Raw genomic sequence first — 20,105 nt, 5'->3', positions numbered from 1 at the left:
GAAGCGAACAAGTCACACATCTCAGGTTTTCTTAAATGTTGTAATGTGTCAAAGCTCAAAAGTACTTTGGTTTAGGGAAATTTTCTTCCTACTTTCAGTATGAATACAGTTTTAGTACCAGGTAAAAAATGACAGCAGCATCAGCAGATGCAACCTCACATGCTTCAGGGGCAGGGACATTTGTTGATCATGAAAACGTGTTTTGCACACTTACACTGGTTGGAATCTATCTCGTAAAGTACAAGAATGGTGTTGTATAATCTAATTACTAGTATATTATAAACTCCAAAAGCACCGAACTTTCTGACATATAAACAGCTATTTTAATTATGTCATTATAAAACAATAGAGTATTTTTTTTTCAATTTCTTTCTGACCTTTTAAGCACCAAAATTGGCACATGACATGTGTTTGCACATGTTAGCAGAGAACCCAACAGGCACTGGGAATTACATTGCTGATAACAAGAATAGTACTGAGAAATGTTAAAAATACTGGATGTGCTTTATGGAATAGGAACTAAAAGGTTTGGGTCACTTTTCTGACTGACATACACATGTGGATAAAATTTAAGTTACATTCTGTTAAAGAAAGAAAACCAACAGTGGCCACTGACATAACCTGAAACTGACAAAAGTAATGATAAAAACTTGCTGGAAATTGGCTAATGTAAATCAGGCATTGCTTTTGAATTGTGGTTCAACAGAATCAGTGAGAAAACAATAATGAAACTGACTTGGACAAAAATGATGGTACCCCTTGAAAAGATATTAAATAATTTGATGATAGGGACATGTTCAACTAAGGTGTGTCCTGTAAATAGTATCACAGGTGTCTTCAAATTTTTAACCAGTCAGTTTGCCTATTTTGGTGTCATGGTGTGTACCACACTGAACATGGACAACAGAAAGCTAAGGAGGCAGTTGTCCCAGGAAATTAGAAAGAAAATTATAGACAAGCATGTTAAAGGTAAAGGCTATAATGTTCCTGTGACTATAGTTACACATATTATTCATAAGTTTATGGTCCATGGGACTGTAGCCAACCTCCCTGGACGTAGCTGCAAGAGGAAAATTGCTGACAAATTCAAAGAGACAGATCATATGAACCTTCACTGTTTGAGCCAAAGTGGACTTAATGGAAGACAGCTGAGGAAGGCTCCATCGTTGTAAGCAAATCATAAAAAAGCACTGAAATTTGTCAAAATGTATATTAACAAGCCCCCAAGCTTCTAGGAAAATGTCCTTTGGACAATTGAGACTGGAACTTTTTGGCAAATCATTTCAGCTCTATGTTCACAGACACAAAAATGAAGCACACAATGAAAAGAACACTAACTACGGTAAAACATAGAGGAGGCTTGGTTTTGTTCTGAGGCTGATTTGCTGCTTCAGGAACAGGTTGTTTGAATCTGTGCAGGTACAATAAAATCTCAAGACTATAGGTCATGTGTCCTGCAACAGGATAAAGACCAAACCACACAGCTCTATGAGGAGTGGGCCAAAATACCTGTCAACAGGTGCAGAAGTCTCATAGAGTTTAAGAAATCATGTGACTGCAATGATTGCCTCAACAGGTTGTGCAATAAAACATGAAGTTAAAGTCATTTTTGTCCAAGCCAGTTTCATTACTTTGTTTATTAAATCGATTCTGTTAAACCACAATTCAAAAGAAATGTCCGATTTTTATTGGTTAGCGTATTATTTTTACTTTTTTCAGTTTTAAGTCATTTCAGTGACCATTGTGGGTTGTTAATGAAGGGTACCAACTGTTTTGTCCATGTGTGTAAATGTAGTCAAAATAAATGGGAAAATCTACCCTTGTTTTAAACAAACAAAAGGCCGTAATTTTTCATGGCATGGTCATGTTGATCTAAATACCCCATCAACAAACACCTTGTTTTAAGGACTACATGACCGTACCATGACAGAAAGGCTTTTTTTATTTGTTTATAAAGGAGTTTGCAAATGTTTTCTAGTATAAAGGAATGCATGATTACATCAAAGGTTGTGCAATTAAATTGCCAGTAATAACATGATTAATAAATGATGTTTGCACATCTGCTTATTCATGTATTTTGGAGGGATTATCTCTAAACTTTTCAGCTGAGCAGACATAACTGTTACATGGGACATGGGCCTCTTACACTAAAAACTGAAGACAGCACCTAAAATTTGGATACAAAAGCAAGTCACTTCACATAAAGCAGCAGTAAACATAATGAAAGACTTATGGAACAATCATCACAATTATTCAAAAACTGTGATACTCTGATTTATAAATCAGTCTCTGTCATATTTGTCAGAAATGCTCGTTTTTTGCAGCTAAGAAAGGCACTTCATCACATTCACTACAGGTGGTACAAAAGTGAAGTTAAACTCCTGTTATGAATGAACTGTTGGTACAAAGAAACTGGACTGATGAACTACAAACACCTGCCTTTAAAGTGGAAATTACACAGGTATGCAGACTGGACTATCCCTCATAAAGTATGCATTACAGTGTTGTGTAATAAAATACATTGCCTCAAAAAGGGCCTAACTGTTTGCCACTGGTACACCTCTGTTCATAAAGGTTTCACTTTCATTTTTATGTATATAGGTCATGAATACAACAAATAAATCTGCAGGTGCGTACTTGTCTGAGCACTGATCCAGCCGGCATTTGAGTACTGGCTGTTGATTAAAAAATTACTAGTGTAATGAAATGCATTGACTTAATAGCATAATTGTTTATTATTATTAATTACTAATTTCTGCTTAAATGTGTCCAAGTTGACCAAGCAATGATATGGAGAGAGTTAATATGATGCTACTAGGCAGCAAAAGCCCCTCCGAGTCCAAACTGAAGCTGAATCACGTTTTCTTAAACATGTTTCAAACAGGTATGCTGATTGGAATTTCCTGTATTAGGGTTGTGTTGTATAAGCCTATTATGTAACCCAAACACACAAAATTTGTTGCCACTGCCACACCTTTATTATGAAACACATCTTTGTGTGCCAAATTTCTCAGTCATACTTAGGCCGAGAGGACAGGTAAATGTCTAAACAGTGTTTGCAATACTGAGCCTCATTGTTTAATTATTATACTAGGTGGGCTGATAGTTAATGAAGAGGCACATTGTCCATGCTGACAAACCCTTTCAATCTTTTCCGTACAGTACAGGTGCTGTTAATGTCACTGACCCCTCATGTGTACTTGATTTTTTATTTCAGGGATAAAATGTATTGCTTTTATTGGCCACTTTTCTCACAAGACCAAGGGATATAATCACACTGCATGAAAAGAGAGGAAACTGGTCTGTGTTTCCTGGGTACTGTTTATTTCTTAAGTTACAATGTGGAACAAAGTTTTATCCCAGTATCCATGAATAACCAGGATATGCGGGGCACATCCGATAATCAATCGCTGCAGAGAAATTAGAGCAGGTCAGTAAGTGAAGGTGTGGTAAGCCACCTGGATTTTTATTTCAAGAAAGACTCAACAATTTTAATCTGTGACTGGAGCTTTATTTTCCTTCATACAAAAATGTTTCTTAGTCTTCTTCTCGGTAAATTCAAAGTGTGCACAATAAAAAAAAAAAAGAAAAACAGCTTATCAGAAGATTTTTTTCTTTTTTGACAGACATATCTGCAACTCCCTTAAATGTTCATTCTGTCTTGTTTGAGTGCAATTTTCTGATAATACAAGTCAAGTCAAGTCAAGCTTCATGTTTTTGTGGCATCCATCTTTAATACAAGAGAAGTGTATAACCACAAACATCCAGTTTACAGTACAGCAGACTAACTAATGGCTCCAATGAGCACTTACATAAGTGTTAACAGGTTGACCGCCTGTAAAATATTAACAGACCCCCTTTGAGACACGCATGCTAAAGCAAGAGCAACGAGGTCAAGATGTTAGAATGCAAGAGTGCACTGATCTTTATAACCACACCTGCCTATAAACTCTCTTTTGTCTGTGGTGTTTCAGCCCCTCTTATTGTTCCAGCACATACTGTCCTGCTCATATAGCGCCTGTGCTCCTGAGACTGAACTCTACATTATCAGGAGACACGTGCCTCTGCCATGACACAGCAGAGACGGCGAAATATGCAACCCTGACAGGTTACCTGTCAATGACAGAGTACAAAGACAGTTGGAAAACAAGTCATGATAAAACAATTGTTAAAAGCATCTAGCAGTATAAATATAGGTGGCAAGCACAGCAAAATTTACATAACACTTACAGTTAATCCCTAGGACATTTTATCATTGATAAACCAGTATATTTACACTATTTATATGTATGTAATAGCTACATTTATTGATACTGTGATCTGAAATGATACATTTCATCTTTGCTTATGAAAACCATCCAACGTTGCTTGCTTAAGTGTTTTCTTCAAATGTCAGTCTTCCAATAAGGATATTTTGTGTTTCAGTCCCAAGGTCCTTAGGTCATGAATTGTGTACATTCAGTCTTTTTTTAGGCCGCAGCACAATAATGTCACTTAGTGTCTTTAAAGTCAACATTATGAGGGCCTCAGCGATTCTTCAAAAAATGCCTGCGCAACTAAAGGTGTAGTCTCTCCAAGGACAGCTTCAGTGAAGTTTGGCCGTCTCCAGGCATACACCATACTGTTGAGGAAACCCTGAAGGGACACACTGGCAGCCTGAAAAGAACAAAAACAATACTATAACTTTAAAGCACTGACAGTAGATGATTTATTACATCTTATCCTTCAATATCAGGTCTTCTTTTCTGAAATTTTACCTGGATCACATAAAGGAAAAACAGGCTGCGTTGTTCGATGTTTGTATACAACATCAGGCAGGACAGCAGAATGAGGACGAGAGCTACAGGGAAGAAACATGTGGCATCAATCTGATGTTTCATGTTACCGAAATGTGTTACTAAACTTAAAAAATGCCTTTATGTGTTTCTAAGTGTACCTGGTGTCCAGCAGAATAAGATGACCATGATCATATTTCTAGCAGTAGAAAACACTCTTTTGATTCTGCGCCTTGATCGTCCATCTCCCTCCACAGGAAAAAGCCCTTCATGCCCATGTCTTTCATACCATTTATTGATGTTGTAATAAATTATCTGGGAAAAGAGGACAAAAAGATCAAGGCCTTGTACATATGTTTAAAAAGTCCAAAATCTAGCATCGTAAATAATTACAATAATGCTAAAAATGATAGATAATTGATTGTGTTTGACTTACAGAGCAGGACAGCAGCACTATTATTACAATCAGGACAAGAGAAACTCTAATAATTGAATCATGTACTGCTTCCTAGGGGAAAAAAAACATAATAGCACAAATTAGCATGCTTTTTAGTTAAAACTACTCTGCAATTATTTACTGAATCACAATCTAGTTTCATACTCACAGGATCAGAGCAGGAATCCCTCCAGACGTGCAAGAATAAAATACAACTGTAAAAAAATATACATATAGAGGGTCAACAGAGAAAACTCTTATACAAATTCCTCTTGAGCTTTTCCTTTAAACACAGAAATAAAAAAAAACAGTTTGCCATGAAGGATTAGCACTCACCTGGTGCAGTATTCACTATCATTACGGAAAGTGGCACCCAATGAAGTATCAGAGGCTGAAATCAGCTCAGCTGTTGTTATGAACGGAGTTAGCACATACGCCAAGTACATTATGATGGGAATCAGCCTAGAATATCAGACAAACACAGACAAGTAAAGGTGATTAAAACTTAAAACTAGGGCCGCCAAGGTTAATATCATTAATCATGTTCAACTATGATCCATAATTAGAGCACTAAATTTCTTTAATCATGACTGATTGCATGCTTTATTGTTTGGTTAAGCCACTGCAACGTCTCCCTGCAGCCACAAGAGTGTAAAATAATTTAAAAAATTGTTCCTCTGTCTCTCATTTCACTTTAAAAACTCACAGAAAGCTCAGTGGACAAGGCAGAAGTCATCTGAACATTTACATTTTATCTAACATTTATTTCACATGGTCGCACAGTAATATTGATGCTGTGCCTTTCATTCATGCACAGGTCCCAGATGCACTGCTGTAAGTGCTTACAGCAAAGTACTAACTTTCAACTTTCCCCTTATTTCCTTATCAATCCATAACAAATTTCTTTTTCCATGATTAAGTTTAAGTCATAAACTTCAATATATCTACAAAAGCAGATCTGCATGTAAACAGGAAGTCAATTACCCTTAGTTTAATACAGTACAAAAATCTAAAATGAAACACAAGAATTTAAATCCAAAATAGTGGAGTTTTAAATGCAGTTAAAGGGGTTGTGATCAATCTTGATTAACTACAGAAATCCTGAGAATAATTGTGATTAAAAATGTTTAGCAGTAAATAAACTCACCACACAATAGCATAGACAGGTATATCCACTATATTCCTTCTACACTGACTCTGTAAAGCAGACAGAAAGAGACGGAGATGTTAATAAATTCTGGTTAATTATCAAATTAGTACAGAGGGTTTTTTTGTCTTAACTAAACCTACAACAACAGAGGACACCTCACCTGTGCTCCTTCATCTTCTGTTGGTCTTGCTCTCCACCCCTGGATCGGGCTCTTGGACTTCCATGCATAGACCATCACCAGCAGAAATGAAATAAAGTAAAATGTCTGCAAAAGAATGGACAAAAACATGCAAATAAATACATTTACTTTGGGTGAAGAGATATTTTGTTAATACAAAATTTCATAAACTGCAATGACATTATAATAACAGCAAATCTATCATGAAAAAAAATGTTGAAGAAGAGCAGTTTCATATAACACAATATTTGACAAAACTCACACTAATTTACCCAAGTTGTTGGTTTTTTTAAATGCAAAATTATTCTGAATATTCATTATAGTTTGTTAAATGTCCTTATGTTATAAGAAATACTTTGTTGTGTTAAATCAATTTTCTAAGTTCACTTTTTTCTGAATAATTTTGTTCACCCTCAGGCCCACTGTAGTTCTCAACCCACTACTCTCGCTGAGTTTGGACATTTGCTTTTTTATCTTTATGAGGGCGTTTCACTATGTACATTTTTACTGCCCGAGAGCTGAAGGTAAAGATGGCCTTTTTACAAGAAATAAACTACCATATGTATTTGTTTAAGACACTTGCATTCTAAATATTTGGATAAAGTAACAGGGAGACTGTGGTTTTATAGCCAGTCATCTCAACCGGAGGGTCAGGGGTTTGATCCCCAGCTTCTGCAGTCACATGAGCAAAACATTTAACCCCAAATTGCTCTCACTGCTGTGTCAGTATTGTGTGAATGTGTAACGGGATTACGTGGTTGATACTGAAGGGCCCTCTAACAGCAGCATTCGGCATCAGTGTGTGAACATGGTGTGACGTGCAGATTAAGTAGTCAGATGATGGTAGGTGCTACGTAAGCACAGGTCCACTTGCACATTATAATTTAAAAGTATTTTTTATTCACATGTAGAATAAATACATTTTAGGTCACATTTTTCTTGCTTTTTAATTTGGTCAAAAATATCTAGGGTACACCAACCTGTAAGTGGATCTTTCAATCACACCCCTGAAATCTCAAAACTCAAACCCCTGTATTGTGCATTGGCAGCATACTCACATGTAGAAATAGGACTGTCTAAAAAATTATGAAATATATATGCACTCTTTGTTAAATTTATACTGCCAGTTTTATAATACTTATACAGCTTGTCATGTATGGATTCCTTTTTAAAAATCTGTCAGTATTTCATCTTTTTTGTTAGTTCAAAAGTAAAGAGTTTCACTTCAACACGCATTGATCCCACAGATTCCACTTTAAACCTTAAATAACCACAGCATGCCTAAGGTCAACAAATCCCCTCATTTTAAGGTCATGGCCACTTCATTTTAAACTCCAGCAGTTCAAGCAGGCAAACACAAAAATCTTACTGATCTTATTCAGGTTGACCTTTAAAAAGGGTTAAATATTTTCCATATCTAAATTTTGAAATAAATCCACAGTCTGTAGTTATCTAAGCTGAGAAACATTCTTTTCAATGTTTGTTTTCCGCAAAGTCAATAACTCCTCTGCCTCTTACTGATATCTGAAAAATAAAATGTCACTCCAGAAAACTGGGTATTGAAAGTTAATGTAGCTTGGAGGAGAATTTCAGAACACAGTAACACTTCAGGCTGTTATAAGAGTCTGAAGAATGTAGCTCCATCTCTCTGCGTGGCAAAAGCAATATAAATAGAAATATTTTGCATGACTCGAGGCATGTCACGGTAGATATGCCTTAAATTTAGTTTTATTGATGCAATATAGAAAGTGGTCCCCTAAACTGCCACTAAAATGATGTAATACATCCCATTAAAGTCATGTTTCTGGGGCGTGGAGGGCAAGTACAGAGGCTGCGATCCTTGAAGTAGGGGCCTGACTATTCACCTTGTTGCTCCTTCCCCACTCTCCATCTCCCCAGCTCTCTGACTCTATCCACAACCCTGCCTCCACAATAAAAACATAAAAGCCCAGAAGTAAATCTAAAAGAAAAAGTCACGTTTCACAGGCAAATCATGAAATAATATAATTTTATAACAAGAGGGTGTTATGATCTTTAAACCTATAAACTACAGACATTCCAGCTGGGAAGTACCAAACATGTTTAGACATGTTTACCAAAATTCCTCTTCTTCCTGCATCCCGTTCCACTTTCTTTCACATTTCAGAAGATTAAACCTCAGATAAAACCCTTTCCCAGAGAAGTACTTTTTTAAAAATGATGAGACTGAAGAATCTAACAATGTGAAAGTATCTGTCGCTCACCAGTGACAGCGGCAGGAAGTATTGGCAGATGGTTACACCCTTTTCAGTGCTGACTTTGTTTAAGATGCTTGTGGACATCAGGATCAGAGCAGCAAGGAGGTCTGCCAGGGCGAGCTGCACCAGGAGGTGCACCTGCAGAAAAAAAACAAAAACAAAGAGGGATATTGCTTTGCTCTTAAACTGTGATATTCATGAGAAACAAAAATCAGCAATGTCTATGCAATCTTTTGTGCCCCTGGAACATTATGTACTAAAAAATGTGTACATGTGACAGTAGCAAGGTGTGGCATCACCCCCATATCTGCAACTCTCAAAATAAAAACCTTATATGATGCATTAAGTAATGATGATATAATACAGCAACATGAAAAACATGCTTCAGACTTGACCAGCAATATTCTATTTTGATTTGTATACCATACTTACTTAAGCTTTGATGCCTTTATTGAATTTTGCAAACTTTTACATCTTTTACTGAAGTTGTAGGCTACTGCTTGTGTGAGTTTGTTTTCTATATGGACCATAGAAAGAGCCTACAGAAACAAAAATGGCAACCTCTGCTTCTGTGTAAATTTTGTTTCTGAAAGTAAAGATCTTATCACACATTCTGAATATACAGAGTGAGAGACATGGACTTACCTGTTCTTTTAGCTGTCTCCATCTCGCTATAGAAACCACCACGACAGAAACGCTCCCAATCACACTGCAGAAAATTTTAAAAATGTCAGAACTATTGGATTTGTGGCCGGGTTGAAAAGTAAAATGATATCACTGAATTAATTTGATTCATTTTCTTGGTCATGTGTGTGATGTAAATAAAAAAATACAGTGTAAAACAAAAGGAAACATGTAACCGCACAGACCATACATAAAAGTTTATTGCAGAAGTCACAGTGTCTGAGCATTAGATTGGACTTTCAAGTCTGAAAGAGGACTTATCTATGACACATGTGACACCTGCATAAAAAGCTGTAAAATAGCAGTCCTACTGAAACACAGCCTTGCTCTTGGTTAAATAAAAACTAACTGGAGAAACAGGAGATTTGAATTTTTCCCGCATTTTCACCAGCAACAGCTTCTTGTTTTTTGGACATTACTGATCTATTTATTTGACATAAGAAAGAAAGAGACTCATAAACCAAGACACAACAACTGGTTGTCCATTTCACTGAGGCGAGTTTAACCACACACAAACAAATGTTATAGTATATAAAGGGCAGATTTAGTAACTTTTAATTTTTTTGAAGATAAATGTAGACAGAAAAAAAAATAAGCTATTGCCTTTGCCAATTTTCCAATTTGCAGAGGGATTACTCTGTCAACAATGTTGACCTATTCATCAATTACTTTTCCAACTATTCAGTTAACACTTCGCCTTCTAAAACTTTTAAATAAGCACATTACGTCAGTTGTACAAAGGGAATCTAGTGGCAAAACTAGTAAGAAAACAAGTGTTTTAGGCATCATTTACCTGGGAGTGAGTAATACTAGGTACTCGGTTGAGAGAGCATCAATCTGGAAAACAGAATTTAAACTTTTCATTAGAATTGTTCTTGTTTCCCCTTTGGTTGCACATACTCTGTTTCAATGACAATGAATTCCAGTTTGGGCTTACCTGATCTCCTCTAAGAACACCTTCGAGCCCCATCTCCAAGTCCAAGTATAATTTGATTCTCCAGCTCCTTGCCTGTCTCTACAGCAGTCCTGAGTGAAAATGTGACTTCTTATACAAGCCTCCCAGCCTCTCTTAAAGTCTGTAACTTGTCACGTGGTTCTGTTTTGACTCCACCTGCCCGGTGTGCACACATCTATTAGAATAACTGCACAGGTGTGATTCAAACAGGGAATTCCCTGTAATATTTTGAAAGTTTCTGATATTACCTTGGACTTTCATGACTGTAATACACAAAAGTAAAGGAAATTTTAGATAATAGTTAAACATAACCTAATCTTTCTTCTTGCCTTGCTTGGCTATGAGAGCTAAAAGTCCCTCCAAAATAACAGATATGTTCATGCGGTCAAGGTAAATGCATGCTTTCTAGATTCTCTTCCATGTACAACTTTTCAAGAAACAACAGACCCATGTTCCTGTGCATGGATTTTCAGCATGCCTTTAACAGGTGCCTGCCTCTCTTGGTTTGCCTGAGATGAATATTATGCTACCATCTAGTGGTAGAAACCCACCACAGTTGCGACATGTGACGATAACATTTGGTCAAAGGCTTTTTTTGCTTTCAGTTTTGCCAATGTTTAGTTCGTTGGATGCCGAACATACGATGTAAAATATAAAATTATATGAAATTATAAAAACATTAAAATGAAAAACATAAGAAAAAACATTACATGTCTCACTTTGTAAGACGTACGTGTGTATTGATAAAGTTTATTCAAACTGATGACGTAGAGGATTCCACGTTGGCCCGGACGTGGCAGTTAGTCGGCTGTAGTCCTGAGTGGAAACCTCGGCATCCAGATTACTGGAGTATTAGATTATTCTTTTTCAGGGGCTGATATCAGTTTTTTTCTTTCGTGGTTTCAAACATCCGCGACCAGTAATGGGGCTTACTATCTCGAATGTATTTAACCGTCTTTTTGGCAAAAAACAGATGAGGATTTTGATGGGTGAGTGAAAGATGTTTGAGTGAAGTAATGGCTTTAGCTTTAGCTTAGCCTAGCTTGATGATTAGTTAGCCTGTTGTCGAAAAGTTTTAACGCAAATGTTTTTGTTGTAAAACCTCTATGGTGTACATCAGGACCGAGGGCATAATTAACCAATGGACATGTACGTAACTGCTTAGAGAAAACATAATGACCGTCTTATACGATCATATCTTCTAGTATAGCTTTAACGAGGAGGGGATGAGTGAAGTGACGCTTTATTAAAAATACCTTGAAAGTTATCATGATCTGTATTGAAATTAATCTTGGTTTCACTTCGAAAATTATCCCCAACAATAATTTTAACATGTGTAAATCTCTAATATGTACATTTTAACGGGGTGTCGTAATGCTGTTTTCCACGTCGTCATTGAGCAACATGTCTCCGGGTGACGTGAGATTATCAAGTGTCAGAGTGTTGCGTTAATTTACATTCCTGTTGTTAGAAAGAGATGTATCCCTCTCACACTAACGTTAATTAGTCTGAGGATCAGCTATTCATTTTTTCCTCTTCTTTTTCCCTGGATAAAATGATGAAAGCTACTGTGGTCTCATGTACCGTCCTTTGCAGTCACGTTTATTATAGATAAACGCCTGTTTTACAATTTACAGCAGGTCGTTATCCGTAGCTGTGACATACGTCCTCTCCCGATAACAGTGTTGATTGTCTATCATATTTTCTCATAGTTGGGCTGGATGCTGCAGGAAAAACGACTATCTTGTACAAACTGAAGCTTGGTGAAATTGTGACCACCATCCCAACCATTGGTAAGACAATATGTGACAGGGACTGGCAAGTTAAATCTTTTTAGTTAGTGAATGTGTAACTTAACATGCTTGATTCAAATTTACATTATGTTTTACCTATGTCTCCATCCTCTCTGTGTCCCATACAGGTTTCAACGTGGAGACAGTAGAGTATAAAAATATCAGTTTCACCGTGTGGGATGTGGGTGGCCAGGACAAGATCAGGCCCCTCTGGAGACATTACTTTCAGAATACACAGGTATGAAGGTGTAATGTTTGCTATAAAAATGCAGGAGTAGTCAAAATAGTAGTCATGTATTGGAGCAAACCTTCGGTTACTTTTGTCTCTTGTCTTACATATTTGATGTTAATGCAGCTATGCCACTTAGATTTAACAGAGAAATGGCATTTTACATTTGCGTAATAAATTGTTTCGCTTAAATACTGCACTAAACATGTTTAGTAGTAAAAGTATTTTTTTTATTCAAGGTTCATTTCAAACTTTATTCTTAAAATTGTTCATCATGTAGATGATTAATTCTATTCTTTTATCACAATTAAATAATTGTTTGTCTTAGATTGTAATATTGCAGCTCAACTACTTTTCATCAAAAATATTGCATTTATGCATTCATTCAGTCATTCAACCTTTATTTGATTATACTCCCTTTCAGTTTTCTTGCTCTTGAATCATTGGTAGTCTCTCAACATATCTGCATAAAAATTTTATTTACTTTTAAAACATTTAAAAGAAGCCTATTTGCAATATTGAATAGCCTGTAACATTTGTGGTTAACTTGTTTTGGCATTATGTCAGATAATTTGTTGTATATCTCAGGGATGCACAACATTATCAACATATAATATTGGTATTGGCAGATATTAAAATGTCTGCCAATATTTAAAGCTATATTTTGTCTATAAAATCTGTATATACCAGCTGTAAATACTGGATGTGTGTACAAATAAGTTTGTGGATTTTCAGGCTTGACCAAAAAACATACTTCAGCTGAAGTCTTCTTTATTCATCATCAACCTTACACTTTAAAGTGTGTTTTAAGGACTGAAATTTGTTTACTTGTCCATCCATAAACTTTAAATTGTGTGTTTTAAGGACTGAAGTTTTAGGTGTTCACTATATTTAAATATCGGTATTGATAATGGCAAAAATCATTTTGTAGATATTGGCAAAAATCAAATATCATTCTTAGGGTTTGTGGATATTTTCACATTAAATTTGTGCAACAGCACAATAACGAAACTGCGCTGTCATTACACTTGAAGACATTCATATTGATTCCAAAATAGCCTAATATTTGGTGTCCCATCTGTTAATTCACAGTACATTACAGCACAGTGGGACTGTGAGGGAGCACAGTAGGAGCTCTGCATTCAGACACAGACATGCACACATACAGCACAGCACTTCCCTGCTAGCTGTAGCGTTCTCACCTCTGTTACTCCTCTTTTACTCCCTCTGGTGATAGAGGGGTGATCACTTTCACCCCCCCATTTACCACAGTGAAGGCTAAATGCCAGAGGGCCATGAATATCACATCTTTAAACAGCACTGTGAAAAAAAGCCATAGGACATTGGCGAAGAAGGATGATTACATTCTTTCCTTTAAGATAACTTAAAATGGTTTGTTGTTGACCTTTTTATTCAAGAAAAGAGAACACGATCATGTCAGTGCTGATGTTGTTCATTTGTTGTATACAGGGCCTCATCTTTGTAGTAGACAGTAACGACAGAGAGAGAGTGAGAGAGGCTGCCGAGGAGCTTTCAAAGATGGTAAGTGTGGACTGGGTAAAACATGAGAAGCATTGTTTATATACAGATAAACTGCAGGCACTTTAATTTTTAATATAAATGGTAGTTTTTTCAGGCTTAGAGCTGCAGGGTCTCTTGTACTGAGATGTTGTTTAATTAATAATAATGTTATTTCTTCCTTCTGGCTCCTCAGCAGAATTTCATCATTTTACTTTTAGGCTGAAACATAGTCTTTGGTAGAATATCAAAATAACACACACACATCTCGATCCAAAACAACCAATCATAAATTAGCAAAGGAATCCGTACACCAGGAAGTTTGAGAAGGAGCTCCTTTAGCAGTCCTTTCCTGGTTTGCACACTTTTTGCTTTTTTGGAACCTTAATCTCTGCAAGACATACACAGAATTTAAAATTTCTTTTCTTTGGTATATTGTGTAGTAAGGGGTGAAAAGGAACCATTAACCTCTTTATGAAAGACAGATGTTTGAACCACACATGCCTGTCAGAGAAATACATTTTTGGAAACATATCATCTGTTAACTGTGTGCATTACACATTAAATCCATGATTGTTCATGTTTGTTGAAAAAGTGTTTTGGCTTCCTGTGAGCACACAGAGGAGACAATGACATCATGATCTCGTTTAATTATCTGTGTGTCTGATACTGGTACAGGTACATCTCAAAAAATGAGAATATCATAAAAAAAAAAAATTCAACGATTTTTGTCACTCGTTTCAGAAAGTGAAACCCATATATTATATAGACTCATTACACATATAGTGAAATATTTCAAGCCTTTATTTCTTGAAATGTTGATGACTATGGCTTACAGATAATGAAAACCCAAAATTCAGATATAACATGTCATTCACAAAAGGTGTGGGAAAATTCTTTGAGTTACCAAAATGGTATAAGGTGAGGGTGTAGCAAAATATAACTAGGCATTAAAGTTCTGGTGTGTTTAAAGATATCTGGGGAGCTTTCTGTAGAAGTTAAGAATAATGTTATAAAACACTTTTTCCTTAAGTGGTAAATCATTTTTAAAAAAACGTACCCTGTTTCTAGCCAGTAAAACACTGAATAGTGTGGTCTCTTCAGTCCTCTTTGGCTTACTCAGCATATCAGGAGCTGCAGCTCAGTCAATCTTGTTTCTGCTTGTTTTTTAGTTGTGAAACTTGTTTTCATCATTGAGGACTTTAGTGCCAAATAGAGGATTTAAAGTAGAATTGAAATGAATAATGAAATGAAAAAGATGATGTAAATTCAACTGGAGGAAGAGTTTGTGTAGCGATGCCTGTAGTAAGATGATAAGAGAAGATGAGACGATGCTGTTATTGCTGTGAACTTCTCTCTTCAGGTGCGTTCACACTGCAGGCCAAAGTTCTCTGGTCTGCTAAAGCAATACTGTACTATGACGTCTCCAGGTGCAAAAGAGCGCTCTGTCGAGCTGGAATATATTTGTCATTCTTTTCATAAAGCTGTTAAATTCAGGAAATTAAAAATAGTTTTGAAGTGTGTTTTAAGTTTTGGAATAGCAAAATTTGTGAAAAAAAAAAATTTGTTTCCTCCAACAATAGATCTCACAGCCAGATACAGCTTCATACCATACAACGTTCTTTCAAGCTAACACAACAGGACTCCTTAAATTACATGTTTAACTTTATGTCTGAGGCTGGAATTTGCATTTTTACAGTGCATGGATTATCATTCAATATTTACCAAGACTGTTCTCTGAAAATGTGTATTACACCCTTGATAAATTCTTATTTTATCGCATGTCTCTCCCCCCCTTTCTCATCCATGTTTCCAATTCTATCCACTGTACTCTGCTTTCAATAAAGGCATAACATTTCCTGAAATATATCTTTAAAAATTGGGTGTTTTTGATCGAAACATCTCTTTGTCCTGTATCAGTTGACCTGTCATCAACAGCGCATTGAACAGGTGTTAATTCAGCTCGGTGTAATGAGAAATATTACATGCTTTTCATTTCAGACAGTTTGCAGCACAAAATATTATATTGATTTTTATCATCTCAGGTCTTTGAAAAAAGGTCTTAAAAGTCTTACATTTTATTGTTTAAAGTGTGTAGGGACTGTGTTTAAACATTTATCCTCAAGTTTTTGTGGATTCTCTGTGGATCTTCACCAGAAACTTTGTACTTCAGAACAGACCCAAAGAGCCAATGATAACATGTTTCCTAGGAGCCACAGTTCGCCCAGCTGCTGACAGAGCCAAAGTGGTAGATTTATGAGCATGTGTGATTAGGTATCTGACAAGACTCTAACGAATGCTCTATGAGTCTGAGATTGTTATCTTTGATTACAAATTACAGTAGGTTTTTAGGTTTTTGACCCCTACATAAATAAGATGTTTTTTTTCCTGTTTTCTTCCCCTTCAGCTGAGTGAGGATGAGTTGAGAGATGCCGTTCTTCTGGTGTTTGCAAACAAGCAAGACCTTCCCAATGCCCAGAGTGTATCTGAAGTCACAGAGAAACTTGCTCTTAACAACCTTCGCAACAGGACTGTAAGTAGAGACGTGCTCTAACCACCAGCAGTGCAATTCATATCAATTTGGATTTACACAGCTTTTTCTACTTCTTTAACCATGGCTTAATGTCTCTGTACCCTTTGACACTACAGTGGTATGTTCAGGCAACCTGCGCCACCGCGGGAAACGGACTGTATGAAGGACTGGACTGGCTTTCTAATGAATTATCGAAAAACTGACGAGGAACGACCTGACAAAGGAGAGAGAGAGAGAGACTGAATGGCACAGGACAGATGAGAAGAGACAGACGTGATCCAGGAACACACAGCTTTCTTCCACCAGTGTTCACAGAAAAGTCAAGACTGGTGGACAATATATTTACCTTTGGGGAAAATTTTAATTTCTTATATATTTTTCTTTTTCAAATCAATTTCTTACTGTGTTATCTCTGCCCCTGTTTTTTGCATGATGAGCAAATGGCCTGTTTGGGAGATATCCTGCAAACATTGAATTAAATATTATCATCTTCCTTTCCTGTCTACGTAGCATTTACATGTACAACAACCACTTCTATAAATTTTTTTGCGTACTTCGTAGATGTTGTCAAGCCTGAGTTTGGGAACATGAAAATATAACCTCTGAGTTTTGGTGTAGGAGAATTTGTCAGCTGCCACAAGCTGTTCATCTCTCCAAGCCCTCATGGATATTTGACTCCCTCTTAGAGGTGACCTTTTGCTCTTCACTGCTTTGCCCTTAGTTTGATGCTAATTTGTTGTTTAACAGGCCTGTAACCAACAGAATGACAAAGATGGATGCTACATGAGGTTTGCATTGATTTCTAATACAGATTTTTGTTGGTGTGAAACCATGCTGCCTCCCTGTAAATACATCCATAAATGAGCAATGTGCCTTCTGTCCACTCTGAAAACAAATCTAAGTATTCCCTATTTTTGTGTCATTAACCCCCTGAAATGCTTTGCTGACTTTTGAAAGAAAGAAAACAATGTAATGAGACGCATCCTCTTTTGTTGCTTTGTTACGTTTCTGCAGCAAACAAACACCAGCAGGAGTCTTTAAGGCCTTTTTGGCTTAAATATCTACCAGGATTTCCCGCACTCAGCTCGCTTCCATTTTATAATTTCCTCCTCAAAAAGGGTTGAATTTACATTTCTGTTCTTTTGTTTTCACTGACAAGGAGAAGGAGGCATCTCTTCAGTGCTGACACAGAGCCAGTGTCAGTACAAAGGTAGCATGTGTTATTTTGTTGTCATTGTTTTGTAGTACTGTCTATGGTATATAATGGTTTATATTATTTTACCCTTTCTAAAACACAAAAGCATACCAGCCTGGTGGTTTATTTGTGTAAGCATTCCAAACTATGATTGCAGTTGCTAGAGCTGCCACTCCTAAAATTTTTTCCTTGACATGTTTTAAAGAAAACACTCAAAATAAAGCCAACTAAAAACTTTGAAAATGTTTGTCTTGGACTTCTCTCCTTCTAAAGACAGACACCTGTTGTTTAAATCTTTTTTTAATAATGATTTTATTCATGGGGATAAAATCAAGCGATGCTATCCTGATTTACTCCCTTCAACACAGCACAAATTTTAAAACCTTTATTTTTTTTTTATGTCTTTAAGATATTCTATTGTGTGAAGTAAAGAAACGCTGCTTCTGGTAGGCTTGTTTTAAATAAGGCCTAAAAAGTACAGCATTAAAAAGCGTTTGAACTAGCATACATTGGGGGAAGTATTGATTATCATTGATCCACGCTGCAGTCGACCCTTGTTCTGACCTATTGTTTTTGGAACAGAAGAGAAAGCAGTGATAAGAGGAAAATGTGTCAGTCTATGTTGTCCTGTTCTTCACTGTTACACAGCTGACGTATAGTTTTTATGGAAACAAAGGAGAACACACAGAGAAGACTGTAAAAAGTCATAACATTTTAACAGTATGTTATAAATATGGCTTATAGGAATGCTGGAGCATGTAACCGTATTACATACAACAAGGCAGAAGAAGGAGCCCCAATAATTAAAGCTGCAAGTGTAGAAAACTTGTATAAAGAAAGATAAGATTGTCTTGATGGCACACCTTTAGGAATGGCAGATCAATGTTTATTTAAACACTAAAAACATGAGAAATGGTGGTGTGCCAGCCAGGTATGGAGGAGCACAGGGTTAACATTTATCTCATGCACACATTACTGTTGTTTTTTTCATGTGTCCCTTTTTGCTAGACTGTTAAAAATTAAGAACTTCCTGTCATTAGATAATACCTGAATTATAAGATAATTTCAAATAGATAATCAAGAGTATATAGTTTCTCATTTTTACATAATAGACACAAATATTAGGTTTATAACTTGAGTGCCTCACCAAGCATCCGATCCTTGAAGGTTCAGCAAGCAAGTAAAACTAGATATTTAAAAATATATTTAAAAAAATATATAAATCAGGCTTCTATTCACCACCACAGTGGGTTCGAATAATCAAAATGTTACTGAAGTGGAGACTTTTTGTTTTAGTTTATGGGGTTTTCACAGAAAGCTTATTTCTGAGGTTGTCAGTGCACTCTTTCTTTTTAAGAATAAACCGAATTATTGATTTTCTCTCTCCCCATTTGACTTTTTGGCCTAGTTGTGGCCTCCTTTACTTTCTTTGAAACTTCACTGGATGTCTTTTGATACCTCTTGTCAAACAGCTCCCAAGTGCCATATTTTTGTAAATTAATGCTGAAATTCTACATCTTGGTTGCCTTATTTTAAAACTGTTGTGGTTGGGTCAACAGAAAACAGCAAAATGATCTTTATAAAACGTGTTACTGTCAAAATGATGTAAGGCCTAACTGCAGTGTCTCACTTATTAAACATGGTTCTTTGGTTTTACTGAAATATCTGCAAAGTGAATCCAATTTTGAATAAGTACATAAAGTCCAAAGTACAGACGCAGCTAATGTTCATGTGATGAATCCCATGTAGGGTCCAGTTAGCCCTTTTTATTGTTGTGCTTTTGAGGTGATACTATGTGTCAGTTTGCTGGTATGATAGGTATTACAGCTTACAAAAGATTACCAACAGTATTTAACTCAAGTATTTATGTTTAAAGTAGCTTTTTAGAAAAAAACAACTCTCTTGAAGATCATTATTCTGCTCATGCAAAATATTTTGATCTGTAGCTGATGAGGAAAAGCACCAGGGTGTTAACAATAATGCATTTATTCTGTCAGCGTACACAATGCTTTATGTAAACTATGCTCACAAGCTCAATGAAATTCAGTTTGAAGCTGCAGCTACTAACAGCTAATTAGGACCTACACACAGTGTCTATAGGTGAAGGTATAAGCATTATATAATTGGCTTGTGATGTGTGCATGTCTGTTCTAATGTATTTATGATAGATAATCAGGCTTAGCAGAGCTGGGTCAGCGCTCACTCTTGTGTGAGTGTAGCAGTGAGGTGGGTCAGCATTGAGGAGCACGTGTGTGTGTGTCTGTATTCTGCTGCTTTCAGCAACTCTTTATCTCAACTTTCCTGCACTTTTCAACTCTGGAGAAACATGAAATGAGAGATACAGTTTCACTTTGCAACATAATCAGTAAGGTAAGTTTTAAATGTGAGTATATAGCTATAGATGTAACAAGTAGTACACTGA

The 20,105-nt window shown here is 36.3% G+C and overlaps 2 protein-coding genes across 2 annotated transcripts; one reads left to right on the top strand and one right to left on the bottom strand.

Annotated features, from left to right (window-relative positions):
• Positions 1 to 3,509: 3,509 nt before the first annotated feature.
• si:dkey-30c15.2 (uncharacterized protein LOC558938 homolog) lies at positions 3,510 to 10,496 on the bottom strand. The gene is made up of 12 exons (XM_041795446.1): positions 10,398 to 10,496; positions 10,254 to 10,297; positions 9,422 to 9,485; positions 8,783 to 8,914; positions 6,522 to 6,626; positions 6,359 to 6,408; positions 5,548 to 5,673; positions 5,381 to 5,426; positions 5,212 to 5,283; positions 4,937 to 5,090; positions 4,758 to 4,840; positions 3,510 to 4,656 (listed from the first exon to the last, which is right to left on the bottom strand). Exons 1-12 carry the CDS (start codon positions 10,428 to 10,430, stop codon positions 4,516 to 4,518), a joined length of 1,050 nt encoding a protein of 349 aa, XP_041651380.1. The 5' UTR covers positions 10,431 to 10,496; the 3' UTR covers positions 3,510 to 4,515.
• Positions 10,497 to 11,196: 700 nt separating this feature from the next.
• On the top strand, positions 11,197 to 16,981 carry LOC121514965 (ADP-ribosylation factor 4-like). The gene is made up of 6 exons (XM_041795447.1): positions 11,197 to 11,404; positions 12,128 to 12,208; positions 12,337 to 12,446; positions 13,908 to 13,979; positions 16,363 to 16,488; positions 16,605 to 16,981. The coding sequence occupies exons 1-6, from the start codon at positions 11,338 to 11,340 to the stop codon at positions 16,689 to 16,691; spliced, it is 543 nt and encodes a 180-aa protein (XP_041651381.1). The 5' UTR covers positions 11,197 to 11,337; the 3' UTR covers positions 16,692 to 16,981.
• Positions 16,982 to 20,105: the final 3,124 nt, after the last annotated feature.

This window comes from Cheilinus undulatus, linkage group 9 (assembly GCF_018320785.1).
Source record: "Cheilinus undulatus linkage group 9, ASM1832078v1, whole genome shotgun sequence".
In the NCBI taxonomy this organism is placed as follows: domain Eukaryota; kingdom Metazoa; phylum Chordata; class Actinopteri; order Labriformes; family Labridae; genus Cheilinus; species Cheilinus undulatus.
Note: the sequence above shows the minus strand (reverse complement) of the source record. Positions and strands in the feature narration are given on the sequence as shown.